Raw genomic sequence first — 20,966 nt, 5'->3', positions numbered from 1 at the left:
TATTATAATTACTAATATCTTTCTAGCTAGGGAAGACTACAAGAAAAAGATTACTAAGCTGTTAGATAATTAGCTATTATTAAATAGAATTAATCTCAAGTATAAATTCTAGAAGATTAATGTTAAGAATAAGTTAGAAGCTAATATTAATTATTATTTAATAGCCCTAGCCTATATAGTATATATAAAGAGGATATATAAGAAAAAAATAGCTAATCATTTATTTCTATAATTCTAAAAAGACTTAGTATAATATTATTAAAATATTAATAATATCTTTAAATATCTAAAAATAATCTATATAGACAAAAACCGCGTGATTAATACAAAGATAGAACTCTATCACCTAGTAATAAAAGATTCCAAATTTCAGATCTTTTTATTAAAATTCATACTTTTTATCTAGAAAGCTGGTCTTATCTTATCAGAATAAAAAAAAGAACTTTATTACAAATTTTTATTTAATATACAGCACGCCATAATCAAGAAAAATATCAATCTAATAATATCATATCAGATCTTTATACAAAGATATTATACTACTATCAACTACCTTAAGCAGATTACTAAAAAGGAATAACACACCTATAGCTGTAGAATTAGAAGTAGCAAAGACCACAGCTAGAGAGGCTATTAATCAAATATCTCCAGAGAATTAAAGTCAAAGAATAAAACTCCTTAATTATAGCTCTTCTAAAAAGAAAAGAAGAAGCTAATAAATAAAAATAAATATTTTAATTATAAACTAAGCAGTCATTATATTAATAAATGCCTCTTTAAGAAGAAGGCTCCAGATTTAAAAGCTTTAAAAAAATAAAATAAAAATGATATAGACAAAAAATTAGAAAATATCTATATCTAGAAGAAGTCTTTTTCTTAGATATATTAAGTATAGATAATAAAGCTTTAGATCTTTCATAGCTAATAGAAAAAGAGAAGGATAATATAATTATATCTATTTAGCTAGCTAAAAATAGATATATAATTTATACTAAAGCTTTAGCCAATATTAAAGCTAATAGATTTACCTTTTTAGATATATTTTTAATAAAAAAGCTTACACAACACTTTCAGATATATACAATACCTATTTCTAAACCCTATAGAGTGAAAGAGTATAATAGAAAAACAGTAGAACTAGTTATATATTTTATAATCTTAACACTAATTATTAATAGCTAGATATAATAATATTTATCTTTTTTTTTAATACGACTAGACTGTCATAATGTTATTTTAGGTTATATATAACTAGAGAAGTATAATATATTAATAGATTATAAAAATTATTGTTTTTTATAGTCAGAGGATATATCTCTTAAAGATTAAATAAAAAAAAAATAGTTTATCTATATATTAAAGATAATACTAAGAAAAAATAGACTAGTCAATCTTAAACACCAAGCTGATATAGAATACTAAGATTAGTTAATAAAAAAACCTGTCCTACTCCTATAATTAGAACCTTAAAAAAAAATGTCTATAGTTATAGAAAAAATATAAAAAATATAATCAAAAATAGAACTATAGAAAATAAAGAAAGCTTTATAATTAGAGAATACTATAGAACTCTTTAATAATACTAAGAAAACATCATTAGTTATTAGTTTAACAAGAAACCCACATCGTCAACACTTAGAAAAAAAGATATATAGAATGGACATAATAATTATTAAAACTGCTAAATTCTATTATTATATAAAAAATAAGACTATAAATATCTTTATAATTAATCTTTATAAGATAAAGCAGGCACTAAAAATTAAAAAAAAAAAAAACAGCTAAATTAACTAAAAACAAGAAAATTAAGTAATAGCTATTAGATTGATATTATAAATTTACTAATATCTTCTTAAAGATCCGCTTAAACAAGTTATTAGTTTATTAGAAGTATAACCATAAAATTAAGTTAAATTAAGATCTAGAGTTAGATTATAGTCCTTTATATTAAATATTAAAAAAACAGCTCTAAACAGTCTAAGACTATATTATTAATAATCTAGATAAAGGATTTATTGTCTTTAGTAATATATTATTTACATCTTTAATCCTTATAGCCAAGAAAATCAATAATAGATTCTACTTCTATATTAATTATTATAAGCTAAATACTTTAACTAGAAAAGATCAATATCTACTGTTATTTATTAAAGAAATCTTTAAGCACTTAAGTAAGGCAAAGATCTTTATTAAACTAGATATTAGATAGAGATTCCACTGAATCTAAATACATCTAGATTTTATAGATCTAATTATCTTCTATTATTAATATAGTATTTTTAAGTATAAAATAATATTATTTAATCTTACTAATAGACTAGCAATATTTTAATAACTAATTAATAATATTTTTATAGACTATCTTAACTAGTTCATAATTACATTTATTAACAATCTATTAATATATAGCGAGAATAAGCTAGAATATAAGATATATATATAATAGATATTAAAGAGACTCTAAAAAGCAGGATTGCAAACCAATATTAAAAAATATAAGTTTTATATTATATTAACTAAATATCTAGGCTTTATTATTATCTTAGAAGAGATAGAGATTAATCTAGCAAAGATTAAGATTATCTTTTTCTAGAAAATATTAATAATAGTTTTAGAAATATAGTTATTCCTTGGTTTCTGTAATTTCTATTAGAAGTTTATAAAGATCTATAGCCAAACTATAAAGCTATTATATTATCTTATTTAAACAGACATTCTATTTATATAAAGTAAAGAATGCGAAGAAACATTTAATAGTTTAAAAAAGAAATTATTAGAAGTTTTAGTACTAGTCTATTATAATCTTAATTACTAAATCTATTGTCAATCGGTTCAACAACTCGTCACCAAGATGTGAATCGGGGTGGGTATTCTGCTAACAGAAGACAAGATGAGAACGTTATGTAAGGCAATCCTAGGATAAGTAGAGTACTATTATAATAATAAACTATAAAGTATATTGAAAAATAATAGTAGTATACTATTTACTTAAAAGAATAAAATATAATAAGCTAGATACATAATAATAAATAAATATTTTTATATAGTTAATTTTAAATATAACAAGCATAGTTAAGCTCTACTTAACTATATTATTGATATAGTTCCTTAGCATAGTCTTACTCTGTTAACTATATAGTTATATACTATAATATACTTTCACTGGTATAGTATATACATACTATTAGAGTGCATCTACACCAGGTGTACTTGCATAGAATAGGTAGTTCTATATTAAATATATTTATACTAAAATAGTGCAGCTATACTATTTAAGTATATATTTACTTAGTGTATTTTTATTAAACTAGTATATCTATACTATTCAGATTATATGAATTTCTATATAGTTACTTCTGTCTTTGTTTTTATAATTAGTAAATCTACTTTATAGGAGTTTTAGGCAGCTTGCTTATATAAGTAGCGTCTATTATTTATTAATTAGCTAAATGTTCATAATTCTTATAACAATCTCTTTCTTTAAAGGCTAGTGTTCTAATAGTCTCATAAATAGTCGCAGGCCCTTATTATTTAGGTAGGTTAATTTCTTTTTTATTAATATTCTTAATAGTAATATTCTAACTATATTATTAAAATAAAATATTAATAAGAATAATCTGTTTGCCTATATTATTAAAATTAAGATTATTTTTCTTTTTCTTTACCACAAGTATACTCTTTTAAGGAAGTTATATATTAAGTCAGAAATTTTAAAATATTACAGTAAATACATTTATAATAGTTATAATCATTATACTGAGATAATATTTTTAGATTTAGCTTAGAAAAAGTTATTGGCTGCTTAAAAAAAGATTAAGAAAGATAAGAAAATAATTCTAATAAAACTTTTTTATCTTAAGAAGTAGTAAAAACTACTTTAAAAATATACTAGTTAATTTATTTAAATAGATATTAAAGATATAGAGGAGTTAGAGCGTTTAAAAAAGAAAAAAAAGAAAAAATAGAAATAAAAAGCTAAATTATAAAAATCAAATAAGATAATTATAGTTATTATCTAAAAGTTTCTTATATTATCTAATAATAAGTTTGATTATATCTTCTTTAAGTTTTTTTCTAGCGAAATACTTAAATCTTTTTAGGGCAGTTTAAGTGCTTAACTGGTTTCTATAAATTATATTTAGGTCTATATCCTTTCTAACTAACTAGATAAAAGATTCTTTTATCTACTAATTTTTTTTTTAGAATATTTTTAACTTTATATTTGTTTTTAGTTGCTTCATTATTACTATTTTCTAGGTTTTTGGTTGATTTTAATAATAAAATATAGAATACTGAGTGCACTTTTATTTTTACTAATAGTTAAAGTTTATAATTATTATTAATAAATTTTTCTTGAATTATAAAAGATCTATATTTAATAATATTAAGTTTATTGCTTAGTCTTTTACTTAGAATATTAAATTTTTTCTATCTAATTGTTTGTTATAGTAAGTAAATTTTCTTTTTTTTTTTTAAAAATTAACGTGTTTTCGCACTTCTTATTATAGTAGATCTTTATTTAGTTTTTAGTCTACTTAATATCTTTTGATATTATCTAATAGAGTATCTATAGTTTATTAGTTTATATTATTATAGCTTTAGATAATCTTTCTTGTAGTACTTTAGACTATGTTATTCTTAAATATCATTTAAGATTCATAAAATATAGAATTTATTTTATTGTAGTATTTTCTATATTATTTAATATAAACTATATTAATAATAGTAGTTCTATCTAATTATCTTATTCTTAATCTAAATAATATCAAAAATATTATTTAACTATTTGAATTATTCTTTCAGACTAGCTATTAATCTATTAGTGATTTATAGTTAATAACTTATAATATATTCTATATATCTTTATAATTATTTATCAATATTTAGATATAAATAACTTATCTTAGTCTATAATAAGTTTATTTAATAATTTAGTCTATATAAAAACTTTTTATAGTATAAATTTTATATATTATTCTACTATTATATTTTTTAATGTTAGTTCTAAGATAATATATTTTATAAGTTAGTTAACTATTATTATAGTATTGATATAAATAACTTCTATTATTAAGTCTTTAGACTATGATAGTCCTTAGATAAAATTAATAGTGATATTTTTCTATACTTCTTCTAGTATTTCTAGTATTTATATTTTTTTAAAGGATTTATAGTATACTGCTTTATTTCTATTATATTTATTATAGTTTCTAATATAATTCTTAATCTTTTTTTATATATAAGGAAAGTAGAATATTTAAATAATTATTTTAATTATTCTTTCAACTTCTTGATGTTCTTTTGTAGGAGGATTGTGGTATTACTAAATGACTTCTATAGTTATATTCTGCGGTACTCTGATTATTTTATTCTATATTACTAAGCTTTTCTGAATATTTTTTATAATTTATCTGGCTTATAATTCTTTTTGTATTTTTTAATCTTTATTGGTTTCCTAATGTATTTATTTATAGAATAGATCATTATTAACAACTTTTATTGTGGTCGCAATGATTATATTGTAATTATAATATAGAACTTCTAATTTTTCTTATAGAATATTTATTTTAAAAGATTCTATCTTAATTATATAATCTAGTTATCTGTTTAATATGTCTATAGCTATATTTTGTTTTTCTAGAATATGTTTAATCTTGTAATTAAATTTAGCTAGTTCTTTAGTCTATTGTATTTATCTTCTAGATAATTCTTTTATTATTATAAAGTATTTTAAATTATAATAATTATTTTTAATAATTACTTTATATTTTACTTCTTAGAGATAGTATCATTATTATTAAAATGCTTAAACTATTACGAGTAATTCTTAGTTATAGATATTATAGTTAACTTCTATTAATATAAACTTTCTTAAGTAGAATATAATAATCTATATTTCTTCTTTTTTATTAATTTATTTATGGATTACTCTAAGAGTATATCTAGATATATTTATTTATAGAATGCTTTGTAATTTTAGATTAAATAGTTATAAGATTAATATAATTTTAATGAGTTTTTTAATATTTTTAAAAGATTGTTGTCTCTTTATTATCTAATTAAATAGTTTATCTTTTTTCAGTAGTTCTATCATTAGTGTTATAATATCTAAATATTTCTTAAGATATTATTAAATGTATCTGCTGGCTTTAAGAAAAGATTATATATTGTAAACATTTGTTAGAATTAGTTATTTAAGGATAGTGTCTAATTTTTCTTTTAGTATTTCTAGTCTGTTTATTATATATATTATTTCTAGATAGTTAACTTATATAGTGTTGAATTTATACTTTTTGATTTTAAAAGTTAATTCTATTTCTATAAGTTTTATTATAACTAGTTATATATAGTTATTATGTTCCTTGAAATCTTTTAAGTAGACTATAACATTATTGAAGTATACTATAATGAAGAGGTTAAGGTATTCTTATAGGATATAGATTATAAACCTCATGAATTCTGCTAGTAACTATTTAAGTTCTATAGATACTACTAGCCATTTATATAATCCTAAATCTATAAAGAATACTATTTTCTAGATATTATCATTTTTTATTTGTAGGTTGTAATATCCCTATTTAATATTAAATATTATTATAATTTTTACGCCTTGTAATAAATCTTTTTTTTATTCCTAATATGGTATTTTATTTATATTGTCTTTGGTCATATTATTTAATTTTTAGTAGTTAATGACTATTTATAGTAATCTATTATGTTTTAATATAAATATTACTTATATAGAAACCTTTACTTTTAATTCTCTAATATAACTAGCTGCTAAGAATTTCTTAATAAATTCTTTAGTAATTCAGAGTTTATTTTATAAGATTTATTATTGCTTCATTTGTAGTATCTATACTCTTATTTTAAAAGATATCTTTGCTTTATATTCTTTTTCATATTATAGTAGTTGATATTCTTTTTTTATAAATAATTCAGTAAAGTCTTGATATTTTTTTAGTAGCTTATCAAGCACTTTTTTCAGTTCTTTTTTATATATTTCTCTTAGTTTCCTTTATATTTTAATTTATTAGTCTATTTTATTTATTTTTTTAATATATTTTATCTTTAACTACTGATCTAGTTTAATCTCTATCTGCTCTGTTTATAGCATCTTTATATCTATTAATATTATCTTGTGTTTCTAGTCAATGACAGGATTATGTTTCCATAGCCATGTCATTCTAAGTATAATATTAAAATCTTTTTGCTCGAATAGGCTTAAATTTAGTTAGATACTTTCTTTGTGTTCTTTTAATTTAATTGTAATATTTTTAGTTTATTATACGAATCTTTTAATTATAATTTGTTCTTCAAAATTTTATATAGTATACTATAGATTTATTTTATATGTTTAGATCCTGTTTTTCCTGATGTATGCCTTGCTAATGTAATTTGCTAATGTTTCTAAGTTAAAGAGTAGCTTAGCTTTATGTCTATTGATTGTTTCTTTGATAATAATTACAGTTTCTCCTATCTTGATAGTTATAATAATAAGGTAGTGTCTTTTTTTATACCTCTTAAGGTATTGTTTCTATGATAGAATAATTTCAGTCTAATCTTTATTAGTGTAGATGACTTGTTCTTTATAGTATAGACATTTTTTTATATAACATTGGTCAGTTTTGATGTTATTATAGAAAAGATACTAAATTTCTTCTGTATAGCATTAATATTTATTCTAGCTCTTTAGATAGTCTAGAATAAGTTGATAGATAATTATTAATGCTATTAGCTTCTATTTATTTTTTTTCTTTTCTTTAAGATAAATCAGACATTTTAATTTATAATATTATATTTAGTGTATTTTCTTATAATAGTATCTTTTATATTATAGATAGTATATATATAAACATCTTTTAGTATGCCTAAACATTAGATAATATAATTATATTCCTTTGATAAGTGAGATATACTCAAATTTATTTACGAATATAATATTCTTTTTCCTATGTATATCATATTTATGAAATATCCATTTATGGTATTTTTTGTATTTAAGGATGTGTTGTCAGTATATCTGAATAGAGTCTTCTTAATATACTGATTTAGGTGGTTTATAACTATATTCTTATTTTGGTTCTTTGTAGTTGATTTCAAGGAATTTCTTTATTATTTTAGAGTCTTTATTATCTATTTCTGGTTTTTCTTTGCTTATTTCTAGAATTTTAATTCTTATTCTTAGAACTGTTATGTTAGTTCCTAGGACTAAATCCTATTCTTTCTTTATAATTAGTAGTTGTTTCTAGAATAATCTAATTATTTCATTTATTTAGTTAATCGCTTTTGCAGTGTTTTTTCTAAGATTAGTTATTCTTGTTAACTGTGATTATTATAAGATATCTAATTCTTAATCTAAGTCTTTATAGTTAACTTCCTTATCTTTTCCACTATCTCAAAATATTAGAGGATGTTGGCTTTCACTTTTTAATAAAAGATTATTAATACGCTATCTAATAGTTTTACTATATTGGTTTTTTTTATAAAATTCTCTAATTAGTCCTTTCTTTTAATCTTATTATAGATAAGGTTATACTTTTTTTAGATTAGTATCTTTTTCCTAGAATAGTTCCTTTTCTGAACTCTATCTAAGATGTTTTTTAGATTGTCTAAAGCTATCTTCTAGCTTAAAATTCTTAAGTATATTATATATTTCTTTTTTCAATATTGGTCTCTAGAAGTTCTTGACTTTATTAACTTATTTATTTTCTAATTCTTCTTTTTTATTATCTAAGAAGATTATAATTATCTGGTGTATAACCATAATTTATTAATAGACTATTATTATTTTCTAAGGGCTGATGTTACTGTTCTGTCTGTTTTACCTTAATTAGCACTGTTATATAAAGTGCTTTTTTTATTTATACTTATAATAAGCTTTATTTTCTTTATATTTAGCTATTTCTTTTTTATTAATTATATTATTAAGCTATATCTTAATATTACCGTCTTTATTGTACTGAATTCCTTATTTTACTGATATATTGATATACTAAAGGAATTCTCTAATTTTCTTCTATCTCTGAAACTTCTGTCGCTTCTGCTTAATCTTGAACAGTTTATTATTAATCTTAACTACCATCTTAATAAATCTATTAATGTTGTTAGGTTAGTTAAGTTTAATAAGTTTTGTCTAGATTTCTTCTTTAAGCATATTCTCAAAGATTATGATTTAAATAATATTATTATAGTATAGTGGTGTTACTATCTATTAGAATTTAATTACTAATTACTAAATAGATCTAGTCTATTATAAATATCTTAATTATCTTTTTATAGTCTATAGCTTATTAATATTTTTAAACACTTTTCTAAGTTTCTATTTGAATATACTATAGTTCGAAAATAGTTCTTTAGTAATAGTTTTCTAACTATTTTTATTAGTAGTATATAATTTACTTAGTATAGATTATATTTATTCTAACCCGCCGGGAAAATCAAAAATCAACCTTTTGAAATTCAATGCTACTGGAAGGCATCCAGGGCTTCGCTATGGCCCCTGGACTCCCCAATATCGACAACCACCCCCTAGACCCAGGGGGGCAGGCGCTAGGTCTGGTGAACCCCGTAGGGGCCTATATAGGCACCCCAGCGGGAACAGCACTACCAGCGCCCCCTGAGGCAAGTGTAACAATTCCTTAGAGCAAGGGCTTCTTGCCTAGCCTAGAAATTAACCCTAGGGAATTGTTTTCCTCCCTAAGCAGTATACCAGGCTTCTAAGAAGCACCTAAAACTCTAGGGAAGAGACTACAGGAACACAGCCTTGATAAAATAGAAAGAGTCCCTATAAAGACCCTAATCAGCCTAGCCTACAAAGATATAAAACAGGCTTTATTAAGCTATTTTATAAGCAGCAATAGCGCGCTATACGCGGAGATAGCCACTATAAAGACCTATATAATCTCTTTAGTAAAGGCTATAAAGCAGCGCCTTATAGACTAATTAAGTACTCTAAAGCACTATTTCTCAATCTTAAAAGCTTAACAGGCCTCTCCAAATACCCTAAACCACCTCCTAAAGCCTCTATCGTCAGAGAGCGACCACCAGGGCCCACAATAGCCTCTGCCATCCTAGGGGACGACGTTTGCAGAAATCGTCTATGGTCCCTAAGCTAACCCAAATAGGGCTGCTAAGCCCATAGAGCTATGTAGAGTCTTATTCTTAATATTAAAACCACCCTCTGGAGTAAAGCCCACAGCAGGCCTTTAGTAGGCCAATATAGCGGCTAACAATGCCTAAGAGTGGTAAATTATTATAAAAAAATAGGCTTACTCCCTAAACTAGCCCTTAAAAGTCTAAATGGATCTAAGAAGCCTGAAGTCTATTCGCAGAAGTAATAAAGGAGACCGTAGGCTTATATTTAGATGTGAAAATAGCTATACTGCTTTTAGAAAGTCTAAAGTCAATATTATCTTGCAGCTTAACCACTGCCTAGTCTAGACAGGCTTCCTAAACTTCACCAGGGTAATAGACGCCAATTACACTGAATTAAGGGCTATCTCAGCTCTATTGAACTAAAGAAGTACTATAGGCTTGCTATTACTAGCCTATAAGGATCTATTAGTGGCTATCTGCCACTAGATCAACCCTGTAGTCATTTTAGTGGAAACAGACTAATAGTAGTACAAGATTAAGATATATATAGTGCTAATAGCTCGCTATAGCGCCTTAAGGCTAGATCTAGCTAAAGAAGAAATTGAATTAAAGAGTATATGCATTTTAATAAAAAACCTTATCTGGATTAAGCTAATAACAGCTATTCAGATTAATAAATAGCGTTTCTCTACTATTATTATAATAGTAGAAGGCCTAGATGATGTCTATAGGCTACTTGTCTAAAGTGTATACTTTAAGGGCAACAAACACCTTATCAGTCCCTATCACAAAGTGGGTAAAGATACTGTTTATATCTAATACTATGGTATTAACTATTAAATTTATAGAAGCTATAGCACCTAACCACTACTCTATACTGTGTATGCTGACATTTATGAAGTCCAAAAGTATATCTATAATATGCTAGACTGCAGAGCCTAAACAGGCTATCTATATCTATATGTACCCACTAAATGTGGCAACTATAAAAGAAAACACCAAGCTAATTCCCTAAAGTGTCCTAAGCTTCAGAAGGCCTGCCAGTGACTCCATAAGCACTTCCTTAGTATAGAGATTGTTATGCCCCCTCTCTCTCTTGAATAGACTAAATAGAAAAACGTTATTAAGGAGGCTTTTTTTCTAATTATTACCCAGGACGCCCCCTAAGCCCCAAAGCTTAGGGAGGTTGATAATGCTATAGAAGATGCTTTAGAGATATCACCTTTACTGTATTCATCCTTATGTCTAATACTAACATCTGGAGCTACAGCCTCTATTAATGTTGATTATTCAATATAATTGCGGCCATACCTACCTTGTAATCTTAGAAGCTCTAGAAGTGGAGATAAAATAGTAAATAGATATTATATATCTGTAAGAGCCTTATATTATTTATAACTTCTTCTATCTAGGCTATCTGCTGTACTGGCTAGAGAAGGAGGAGTGGGATCAATAGATATTTATAGCTATCTATAAAGACTTTATAGGGGTGGTTAAGATTGAGAACTGCATTAATTTAGTAGACCATCTCTATTTACAGGCCCTAGACATATAGGAAATATTAATAATTAGCAGGCATGCCCCCTGACGTATTAGAATAGTTAACTATTATAATATGTGGATTAGGGCCAGTTACTAGTGATAAAGGGCCTTTTCTAGATAATACTAGGCTATCAAAGACGCAGACTAGGATCTACTTATAGTAGATAGATGCCTATTAGTGGGTGATTTCAACGTCTATAGCCCTTCATGGAACTCACTAGCCAAGGACTAGGTTAATGCTAAGCCTTTAGAACAGCTTATAGAGCGGCACTCACTATATATTAATAACTTACTGGGGGAGGCCACATGCTATAAGAAGACCGAGGGGGTGTTAATTATTGATTTAGTGTTATCCTCGTCAACCCTAGGGCCTCTGCAAGTTTGGGAGGTGGATAAGGATAAGTTTATAATATCTAACTATGAGCTTATCGTCCTAGCCTGGAAAGCCCTAGAACCCTCTCTAGGAGGAATCTCTAGGGAGATTACTAGGTGGCAGATAGAAGTTCTGTAGGTAAACAAGGAAGCCTTAAAGCTGGCTACAGTAGCTTAGACCTCAGAGGCTGTAGGCTACTCTCCTCTTAGTGATTAATGTACCAAGGAAGACCTTGTTAAAGAGGCTAATTGGGTGTAGGATACCCTAACCAGCATACTCGATAGGCATACCAAAGCAGTACAGCTTTGTGCACGCTCTAAGCGGTGATGAAAGCTAGAGCTACAGTAAACCTAGAGCTTATAGACTGCAGCCTGTAAGTGGTGACAGGCTTATGCCTGTACTAACACCAAATTTAAGACTATAAGAACCGCTTATTACTATAAAATAAAGGCGGCTAAAAGGACCTGCTAGAAGGTCTTCCTTGCTAAAAGAGGCCCTGGGAAGAAGGAAGAGTGGAAAAAGGGTTCTAACCCCACTGGGAACCCTTTTCCCAAAGGCCCTAGAAATAACCTAGAAAAGCCTTCTCTAGAAGATCCTAATAGGTGTTAAATAGCCCTACAATATACTAAGCCACGGACTAATTCCATTACCTCAGCACTCTAAGGCCTGGATCTAGAGGCTTCCCCTGCCACTACTATAGCTGATAAAGAAGCTTTAATTAGGAAAATAGTATTTCTTAACGCCTCCTGTAGCTCCTCTTTTAGGGAGTTGCCAGGTGGACAGGCCTATATGTTTATAATACTAGAGTGGGTATATCAGGCCCTATTCAGCTAGAGTATTAAGAAAGCTCTAGGGACTAATAGGCTTAATTTTAAAGTATACTGGCTACTCTGGGCACTAGACTTATCCTAAATTATAGGGATAGCTAGACAGTGCTTTTGGCTTGAGATATACCTAGGGGCCTAAAAGACCACTAAAAACATCCTACTTCAGAAGCTAGGAAAGCCTAATTACATCTAAGTAAAGGCCTAGAAGGTGATAAGCTTACTTAGCTGCCTAAACAAAATTATTAAGAAGCTGGCTACAGGCTTTATAGCAGACTGGTATAAGGCTTAAAAGACTTTATATTCTAGATAAATGGAGTACAGGCAGGGCTATAGGGCTATTAATATAATGGCCTACCTTGTGTAAATAGTATACAAGGGATAGACTTAAAAGCTTCTTACAAGCACTATTTTTATTAATGTTATAGGGGCTTTCAACTATATTAACCTCTATAAGCTTAGTGAGGCTATAGAAGCTGTAGGCCTAGATAATAACCTTATAAAGTAGACCTTATCCTTCCTTATAAATAAAAAGGTCAGTCTTATAATTAATGATTATAAAGCCCCTGAACAGCTTATTAATTTAAAGCTGTTCTAGGACTTACTGGTCTTCTTAATCCTTTTTTTTATTTATATCTAGGGTGTGTTTTAGGCTATAGAATAGCAGATGCTAGGAATCAAGGTCCTGTTCTATACTGATGACATAGACCTAGTAGCCTAAGGAAGCTTAGTCTCTAAAATCTGTAGATAGCTAGAAGCAGCAGCAAAAGCTACTATTGAGTAGGGACTGGCAGATAGCATCAAATTTAACCCTAAAAAGATAGAGGCTATCCTATTCTCTAAGACCACTAGTAGAGAACATAAAAATCAGGTCCAAAAAGCTAAGATACAGATAGAAGACGCTTTAATGGCATTCTTCTTAATAGCTATCCAGTGGTTAAGGATTTTATTAAATCCAAAGCTTATCCTTAAAGTCCACTATAAGTACTGCCTGCAAAAAAGTCAAAATACTGAAAGACGAGTATAGGTATTATACAAGGCCTAGAGGCTTCTTTTAAACCTAGTATAACGAATCTAAAAGGCTATCACGCAGTCAGTGGCGCTTTATAAGGCTAAGCTTTGATAATATAGGTAAAAGAACTGCCTAGAAAGACTATAGGACCTAATTAATAACCAGGCCTGGGCAGTTATAGATATACTGAAGTCCATCCTGTTAAGACTGCTTATAAGGGAGGCAGCTCTGGAACCAGCAGAGGCCCTATTAGATAGTAAATAGCGGTGGTATGCCCTGAGACTTCTAAGACTTCTCTAAGGGCATCCAGTAGTAGAAATACTCTCTATAATATTTAGGAAGAGAGACGTCTATGTATAATCTAGAGAGCAGCTACTAGAAGACCAAGCTTGGGCAATACCAATCCACCAAGACCCCTGGAAGCTGGGTATAGGCCTGGCCCGCAGGCTACAAGAGGCCTTGACCACCGATCCTTTCTAAGGCTTTAAGCGTACAATAGAGCCTGGTAATAGGTTTATACTACTAGATTTTAGGATAGACTCCTCTGAAACCATTATACAATTAGCCTTAGATCTTCTAAGTAGGATAGGGAACACCGACCTTTACTTAGATAGTTCTAGGTTAGATGATCAATGTATAGGCGCTATAGTAGCTTATAAGCTATTTATTAGCTTCTAGAGGTTGCGTCTAGCTCTTTTAGACGCAGGCTTCGAAGTCTTTGATACAGAACTAATAGGAGTAGTCAAAGCCCTAGAGTGGGCGCTGGTAGAGAATCTTATAGGGCCAATTAGGGTATTTTTAGATGTCTAGGCCGCTATAAGCAGGCTCCAGTATACCTGGCCTAGCCTAGGATAAGCCCTAGCGCTGCGGGCACACGACCTAGCTAGGGAACTATAGACCATCGGCCGCAGGGTTACTATATGTTGGGTGCTAGGCCATAAAGGGGTTCTAGATAATGAGGAGGCCGATAAGGCCGCTAAGAAAGCTGTAGGGAGGCTCTGTATAGGTAAGTACTCAGGTATCTTACTGGCTTATACCTAGCGGGTATGTATTAAGACTTATAATGCTATTAAGACTAACTAGCTTATTGTAAAGCTTGCAAGATATATTTAATAGATAGACTAGATCTATTAATCTTTTTAGGAATGGAAGTTTGATCTAATAGTAATAAGCACCTCTAAGTATCTAACACGGCGGTATTATTAATTTAAGACTAGCTATACCCTAATTGGGGCCTATCTGTACTGAATTAAGGCCTAAGATTTCTTTAATTGCTTAGGATACTCTAGGGGGACTAAGACAGTAAAACACCTTTTTATAAACTGTCGACAGTGGTGCTACTAGTAAGAAAAACTATATGCCAGCTTGGCTAAAGCGGGGGTAAAGACCCCACAGGATAGCGAGCAGTGCCCCAAAGCACACTTATTCTAGAATCCAAAGGCCATTACAGCGCTACTGGCATTTATAGAGGCTATTAGAGAGCAAGAGAATAACTAATAAGCCTAGAAGCAGGCCTATAAGACTGATAATTAGGGCATTAAGGCCCTGGATAAGGGAGAGCGAGAGGGGGAAGGATAGTGGGTAGAGGCGGCCCACTATTATAGGCAACACCTAAACATTAATGGCCATAAAAAGGGGGTAGTGGTTGCCACCTATTATAAGCCCCCGAATCATCCTGCGCATATAAGCGGCATAGGGTAAGGAAAGTGTAAGATACCTTAAAAGCCTGGATCCAATGGGGGTAGAGGCACCGGCTTATGGGGGGCAACCCCTATAAGCAGGCCTAATCCACACGAATCGCTGTCTGTCATAGCCTAGGGCTCGGTATAGACGTTAAATTTGATTAAATAATAATAATAATAATTATATTTATTCTGCTGTTATATCAGTAAAGTATAATACTATAAAGATTATTTTCTTTTTATTATTAGTAATCTGGTTAGCTTTAATATATATTTCTATATTAACTAAAAATGTTTTCAACTTAGATCTAGTTCTGTTAAAGATTATAGATTTTAATAATTTAATTTTATTGCTGGTTGTTCTAGCTTCGCTAGATAGTATAGCTATGACTTAAGCTTCAAGTTAGTTAATATAATCATTTTTTTTAGTAATTATAGTTTATAGTCTTTAGATATATTTATTTATTTAATTAATAACTCTTTCTAATATAGTAAATCTTTACTGAGTTTGTTTATTGGGTTTATTATTATTATCTTGATTAACTGGTCTTGCTTGTCTTGCAGATAGATATAGAGTTACTAGTTCTGCTGCTGGTGTATTGCTATTTTCTATTATGATTAGCTTGTTAATAAGATTTAATTGTTTATTTAGTTTTTAAAACTTTGTGTTATGAGGGTGTTTTATTGTCAATCAGTTCAATAACTTGTCACTAAGATATGAATTAGGATAGATATTCTGCTAACAGAAGATAAAATAAGAATGTTATATAAGGTAATCTTAGGATAAGTAGAGTATTATTATAATGATAGACTGCAAAATATATTAAAAAGTAATAATAGTATGTTATTTACTTAAAAAAATAAAATATAATAAACTAGATATATAATAGTAAATAAATATTTTTATATAGTTAATTCTAAATATAATAAGTATAGTTAAGCTCTACTTAACTATGTTATTAATATAGTTCCTTAGTATAGTCTCACTCTATTAACTATGCAGTCATATACTATAATATATTTTCACCAGTATAGTGTATATGCACTGTTAGAATATATCTACACTAAGTATACTTGTATGGAGTAGGTAGTCCTATACTAAGTGTATTTGCACTGAAATGGTGCAGCTATATTATTTAAGTGTATGTTCACTCGATGTATCTTCACTAAACCAGTGCATCTACATTATTCAGATTATATGAGTTCCTGTATAGTCACTTCTATCTTTATTTCTGTAATTAACAAGTCTACTCCATAGGAGTTTCAGGCAGCTTGCTTATGTAAGTAGCGTCCGCTACTTATCGATTGGCCGAGCGTTCACGATTCTTATGACATCTATATAGAAATAAACGCGTTAGATAGAGTAATAGCTGTAGTCCTATCTTAACTATATAAAAATAAGAAATAATATCTAATTGTATATTACTCTACATTAATAACCCTAGCTAAACATAATTACAATATCTATAATAAAGAACTACTAGCAGTAATAAAGACTTTAAAGAAATAAAAGTCTAAATTAATTAGACTAAGAAAATAGAAGTTCTTTAATATCTTATCAGATCACTAGACTCTTAAGTACTTTATAATTATTAAAACTCTAAACACCCAATAAACCCAATAATATAAGTTTTTAGAGGAATATTGTCAATCGGTTCAACAACTCGTCACCAAGATGTGAATCGGGGTGGGTATTCTGCTAACAGAAGACAAGATGAGAAGATTATATAAAGCAATCCTAAGATAAGTAGAGTACTATTATAATAATAGACTATAAAGTATATTAAAGAGTAATAATAGTATATTATTTATTTAAAAGAATAAAATATAATAAGCTAGATATATAATAGTAAATAAGTATCTTTATATAGTTAATCTTAAATATAGTAAATATAGTCAAGCTCTACTTAACTATATTATTAATATAGTTTCTTAGTATAGTCTTACTCTGTTAACTATATAGTTAATTTTTTACCCGCCGGGAAAATCAAAAATCAACCTTTTGAAATTCAATGCTACTGGAAGGCATCCAGGTAGTCTTCCGCACGACCCAGTAAAACCCAGACCCAACCCAGACCCAACCCAGACTGGGTTGGGTTTTGGGTCAAACATGTCGACCCAGTAATGGGTCTGGGTTGGACTGGGTAACCCAGTACTGGGCCTGGGGCCCCAAATTGGGTTACAAACATAACAAATATACCAAGAATTCTAATTGCATAACTTATGCATTTTGTAGTTGTATTTTTGAGTATTTACTTTACAGATTTATTAGGAAAAAAGGTAAAAGAAAAGCCTTTATTTAGAATTTACATATTTAACTAATGATATTCAAATATATCATCTTCCCGGCTCTTACGTTTCCGCCCTGATACCCGTGTCTGTGTACAGGTTGGTGGTAATGACGGTGAGCCTGGACTATCTGGTTCAGCAGCAGATAAGGAAGTCGTATCTAGTCCTATATCCTCCATTTCATTCTCTGGTCCATTTTCTAGCTCATCCTCTTGCTCCTCTGTATCACTAATTGGATTGATCTCATCCTTGTTAAGCTTCTCTTCCCTTTCTTCTTTCGCCGCCTCAAGCTCATCCTGTGAGAAGAATTTTTCAAGAAGCTTTGCTTCCTGTGCCTCTATATCGAATTTGGATGTACAAAGAAACATCATCAACTCCTCAATCGTCTCGGTCTTCATTCTCCCACGACGATAGTGACAAACATCTCGAGCAGTATTAAAGAGGCGTTCCACTCCTGCACCAGTGGCTGGGAAGGAGAGCGCATCTCGCGCAAGGGCGGCAATAGCTGGAAAGCGATATTGATGCTCTTTCCAAAAGATAAGTGGCCCAACAGAAACAGTATCTAGTTTAAGATTAGTGAACTAGCAATACATAGGTAGTGGATAATCACTGACCACTATCAAGATATTGACTAATTTCATCAGTCATCGCTCGTGGCTGTATATCCTTTCCATCAAGCATCTCCTCCAGCCTTGAGCTTGGTTGAGCTGCAGTGTGAGAGCTGTATGCATCCTGGCTTTGACTTTTTACTTGCGCTTGGTATGGGATGAGGGCTTGCTGAAAGGCGTTGCGATAGATATCTCGCCACTTCTGATCCCAATCGCTAGAGAGAAAGAATCTAAATTTATTCACTGGTGCAAGCATCGTACTGACGGCATAGATATGCCCTCGAATAGTATCGGTTTGAGCGTAGTACTCATCAAGCTTGGTCCGTCCAGCGTCCAGTGCGTCCAGCATTTGTTTCTTCCATGGGACACGCTTCCGTTGTAGCTGTGTCTGTGATCGCTCAAGATGATCAAAAAGTCGGTTGTAAATCTTGAACACATAGTGGGCAGTGACGTCTCGAGTCTTTGATAACTGGGTTGTATAATCGAAGAACGGCTCAGTGATACAGAGAAGATAGTCAATTTGGCGCCACTCGTGCTCGCTAAGTAGCATCTCCTCACAGTCATACTCTGCACAAAATAAAGAGAAGATAGCACGTAGCCGTTTGGCCCGGCGAAGCATAAGAAATGTAGAATTCCATCGTGTTTTCACATCTTGGATGGGAACAATCTTGACGTTTGTTGTCTGAAGATTGTAGAATGTCTCTCGGCGCTGGGGGCTTGCATTTATATAAATTGCAAGATAACGTACTTTGTTCAATGTAGAAGAGATCTGACATTGCTTCGCATTCTCTTGAACCAGCCTGGACTGACTCTCTGTCCACTTTGTCTCCGCGGATTCATTGGATGGAACTGCCTTAATCCGAACAAGAAGCTGATTAAGACTGAGCTGGATAACATGGGCAAGGCATGGTATTCGTGTAATAATGACACCATCTGATAAAGCTTGTTGGAGAGACGCAGCTAATGCCTTATTGTTTGATGCATTATCTGTGGTCAGCCCAAACACTCTATCTTCAATGTTGTTCTCTACCAGGGTTTCCATCAGAACACCACTTAAGTAAGACCCCGTATGTGTACCGTGAAGTGGCTTAAAACCAAGAAGCACCTCACGATAAACCCAATCACTGTCGATAAAATAACCAGTGATCGCCATAAATGCCTGCGAGAATGGAGATGTCCAACAGTCAAGCGCAATAGATATCTTTGAACCAGCAGGTAGCGTACGAAGAACCCGCTGCTGCCGGTCTTTGACCAAGCTCCCTAATCGGCGACGGATTGTATCGGCAGACGGGATCACTGGAGCGACAAGAGCAGAACGCGCTTTGTAGATAATCCGCTTAAATGATGGATGCTCGATGAGGTGGAATGGTAGCCGATTGAGAGTCAGGAATTGCAAGATATCGTCTTCCCAGTCCTCTTGTAAAAAGGGTATATCTGCTGAGATTTCGCCCTAGGAAGACATACCATAGATTAGTATCTAAGTATCGTTTCACAGTCTAAAACATACCTCTTTTTGGAGAAACTTTGTAATCTCTGCCTTCTTTCCCTTCTCCGACCGTAGGCACCCAGCTGTCTTCAGATGTTTCTGGATTGTTGATGTGCCGTGATACTGCGCTTTGCCGGAACTGTTCAGACTCAGGGAATAAGGATGCTCAAGAATCTTTCCACAGCGTTTGCACATGACCTTTGGTGTGCCATCTACACCCTCAGCAACCTGGTTGTAGCTATTCCAGATCACCGTGTGGCGATGTGAATCCCAGTTGATCTTTCTTTTCCGCCCATAGTCCGTCTGTAACCACCAGTCGATAAACTCGTTGTGTGACATCTTGTCGTAGAGAACAAACCTATTCCGGCGATCAGGTCCAACACGTATCAAAGAAGGAGGAACGAGGAGGTCATCTGGCCGGTGGAAGCCAGAATCAATTGTATGATGACTTGCGGATGGAGTGATTTGTTGCGTTGAGAGAGATGGAAGATCATCAATATCTCCACTATAAAGTGACGATGTGAAGTCGGAAAGCTGGCTTTGAGACATGACAAAAGATATGTAAGCATCACGAAGGGGAGAGGTAAAGGGAAAATATGAATAACATACTGAGATGGAAAAGCACTACAATTAGAAAAATGAGAAAAATGAGAAAGTCAAGTTAATTGATATGTCAGATGGAATGAATCCTTGTCCTCTCATTCATTGGTTTGGTATACTGATATTATGTGGACCTAATGCATTATCCCTGTAATAACCCAGTAATAGCCCAGAGACAACCCAGAGAACCCAGTCAAGGCCCAGTCAAACCCCAGTCAAACCCCAATTCCCACCCCAGTTTCCCCAAGCCTAGCCAAAAAAATTCATCCCGTCCTACTTTCAAAGTTGAAGCCTTCGACTTAAATGTAGATATCTAGGTATTCTGACAAGCGTCGGAATTATCAATAGAACGGTTTGATATTCTGACAACAGTAGAACATTTAAACAGTTCAATACATTCTAATATTCCCCGAAATATTTATTTGATTCATGTAGAAATGTATAATGTGTGA

At 30.4% G+C, this 20,966-nt stretch overlaps 1 protein-coding gene across 1 annotated transcript; it reads right to left on the bottom strand.

Moving 5' to 3' along the window:
- Positions 1-17,849: 17,849 nt before the first annotated feature.
- On the bottom strand, positions 17,850-20,463 carry TRUGW13939_01052 (uncharacterized protein; the record flags this gene model as incomplete). The annotated part of the gene is made up of 3 exons (XM_035484258.1): positions 17,850-18,382; positions 18,435-19,878; positions 19,936-20,463. 3 exons carry the CDS (start codon positions 20,461-20,463, stop codon positions 17,850-17,852), a joined length of 2,505 nt encoding a protein of 834 aa, XP_035340151.1.
- Positions 20,464-20,966: the final 503 nt, after the last annotated feature.

This window comes from Talaromyces rugulosus, chromosome I, assembly GCF_013368755.1.
Source record: "Talaromyces rugulosus chromosome I, complete sequence".
NCBI classification, from domain to species: domain Eukaryota; kingdom Fungi; phylum Ascomycota; class Eurotiomycetes; order Eurotiales; family Trichocomaceae; genus Talaromyces; species Talaromyces rugulosus.
The sequence above is the reverse complement of the archived record's forward strand: the minus strand, read 5'-3'. Positions and strand labels throughout refer to the sequence as shown.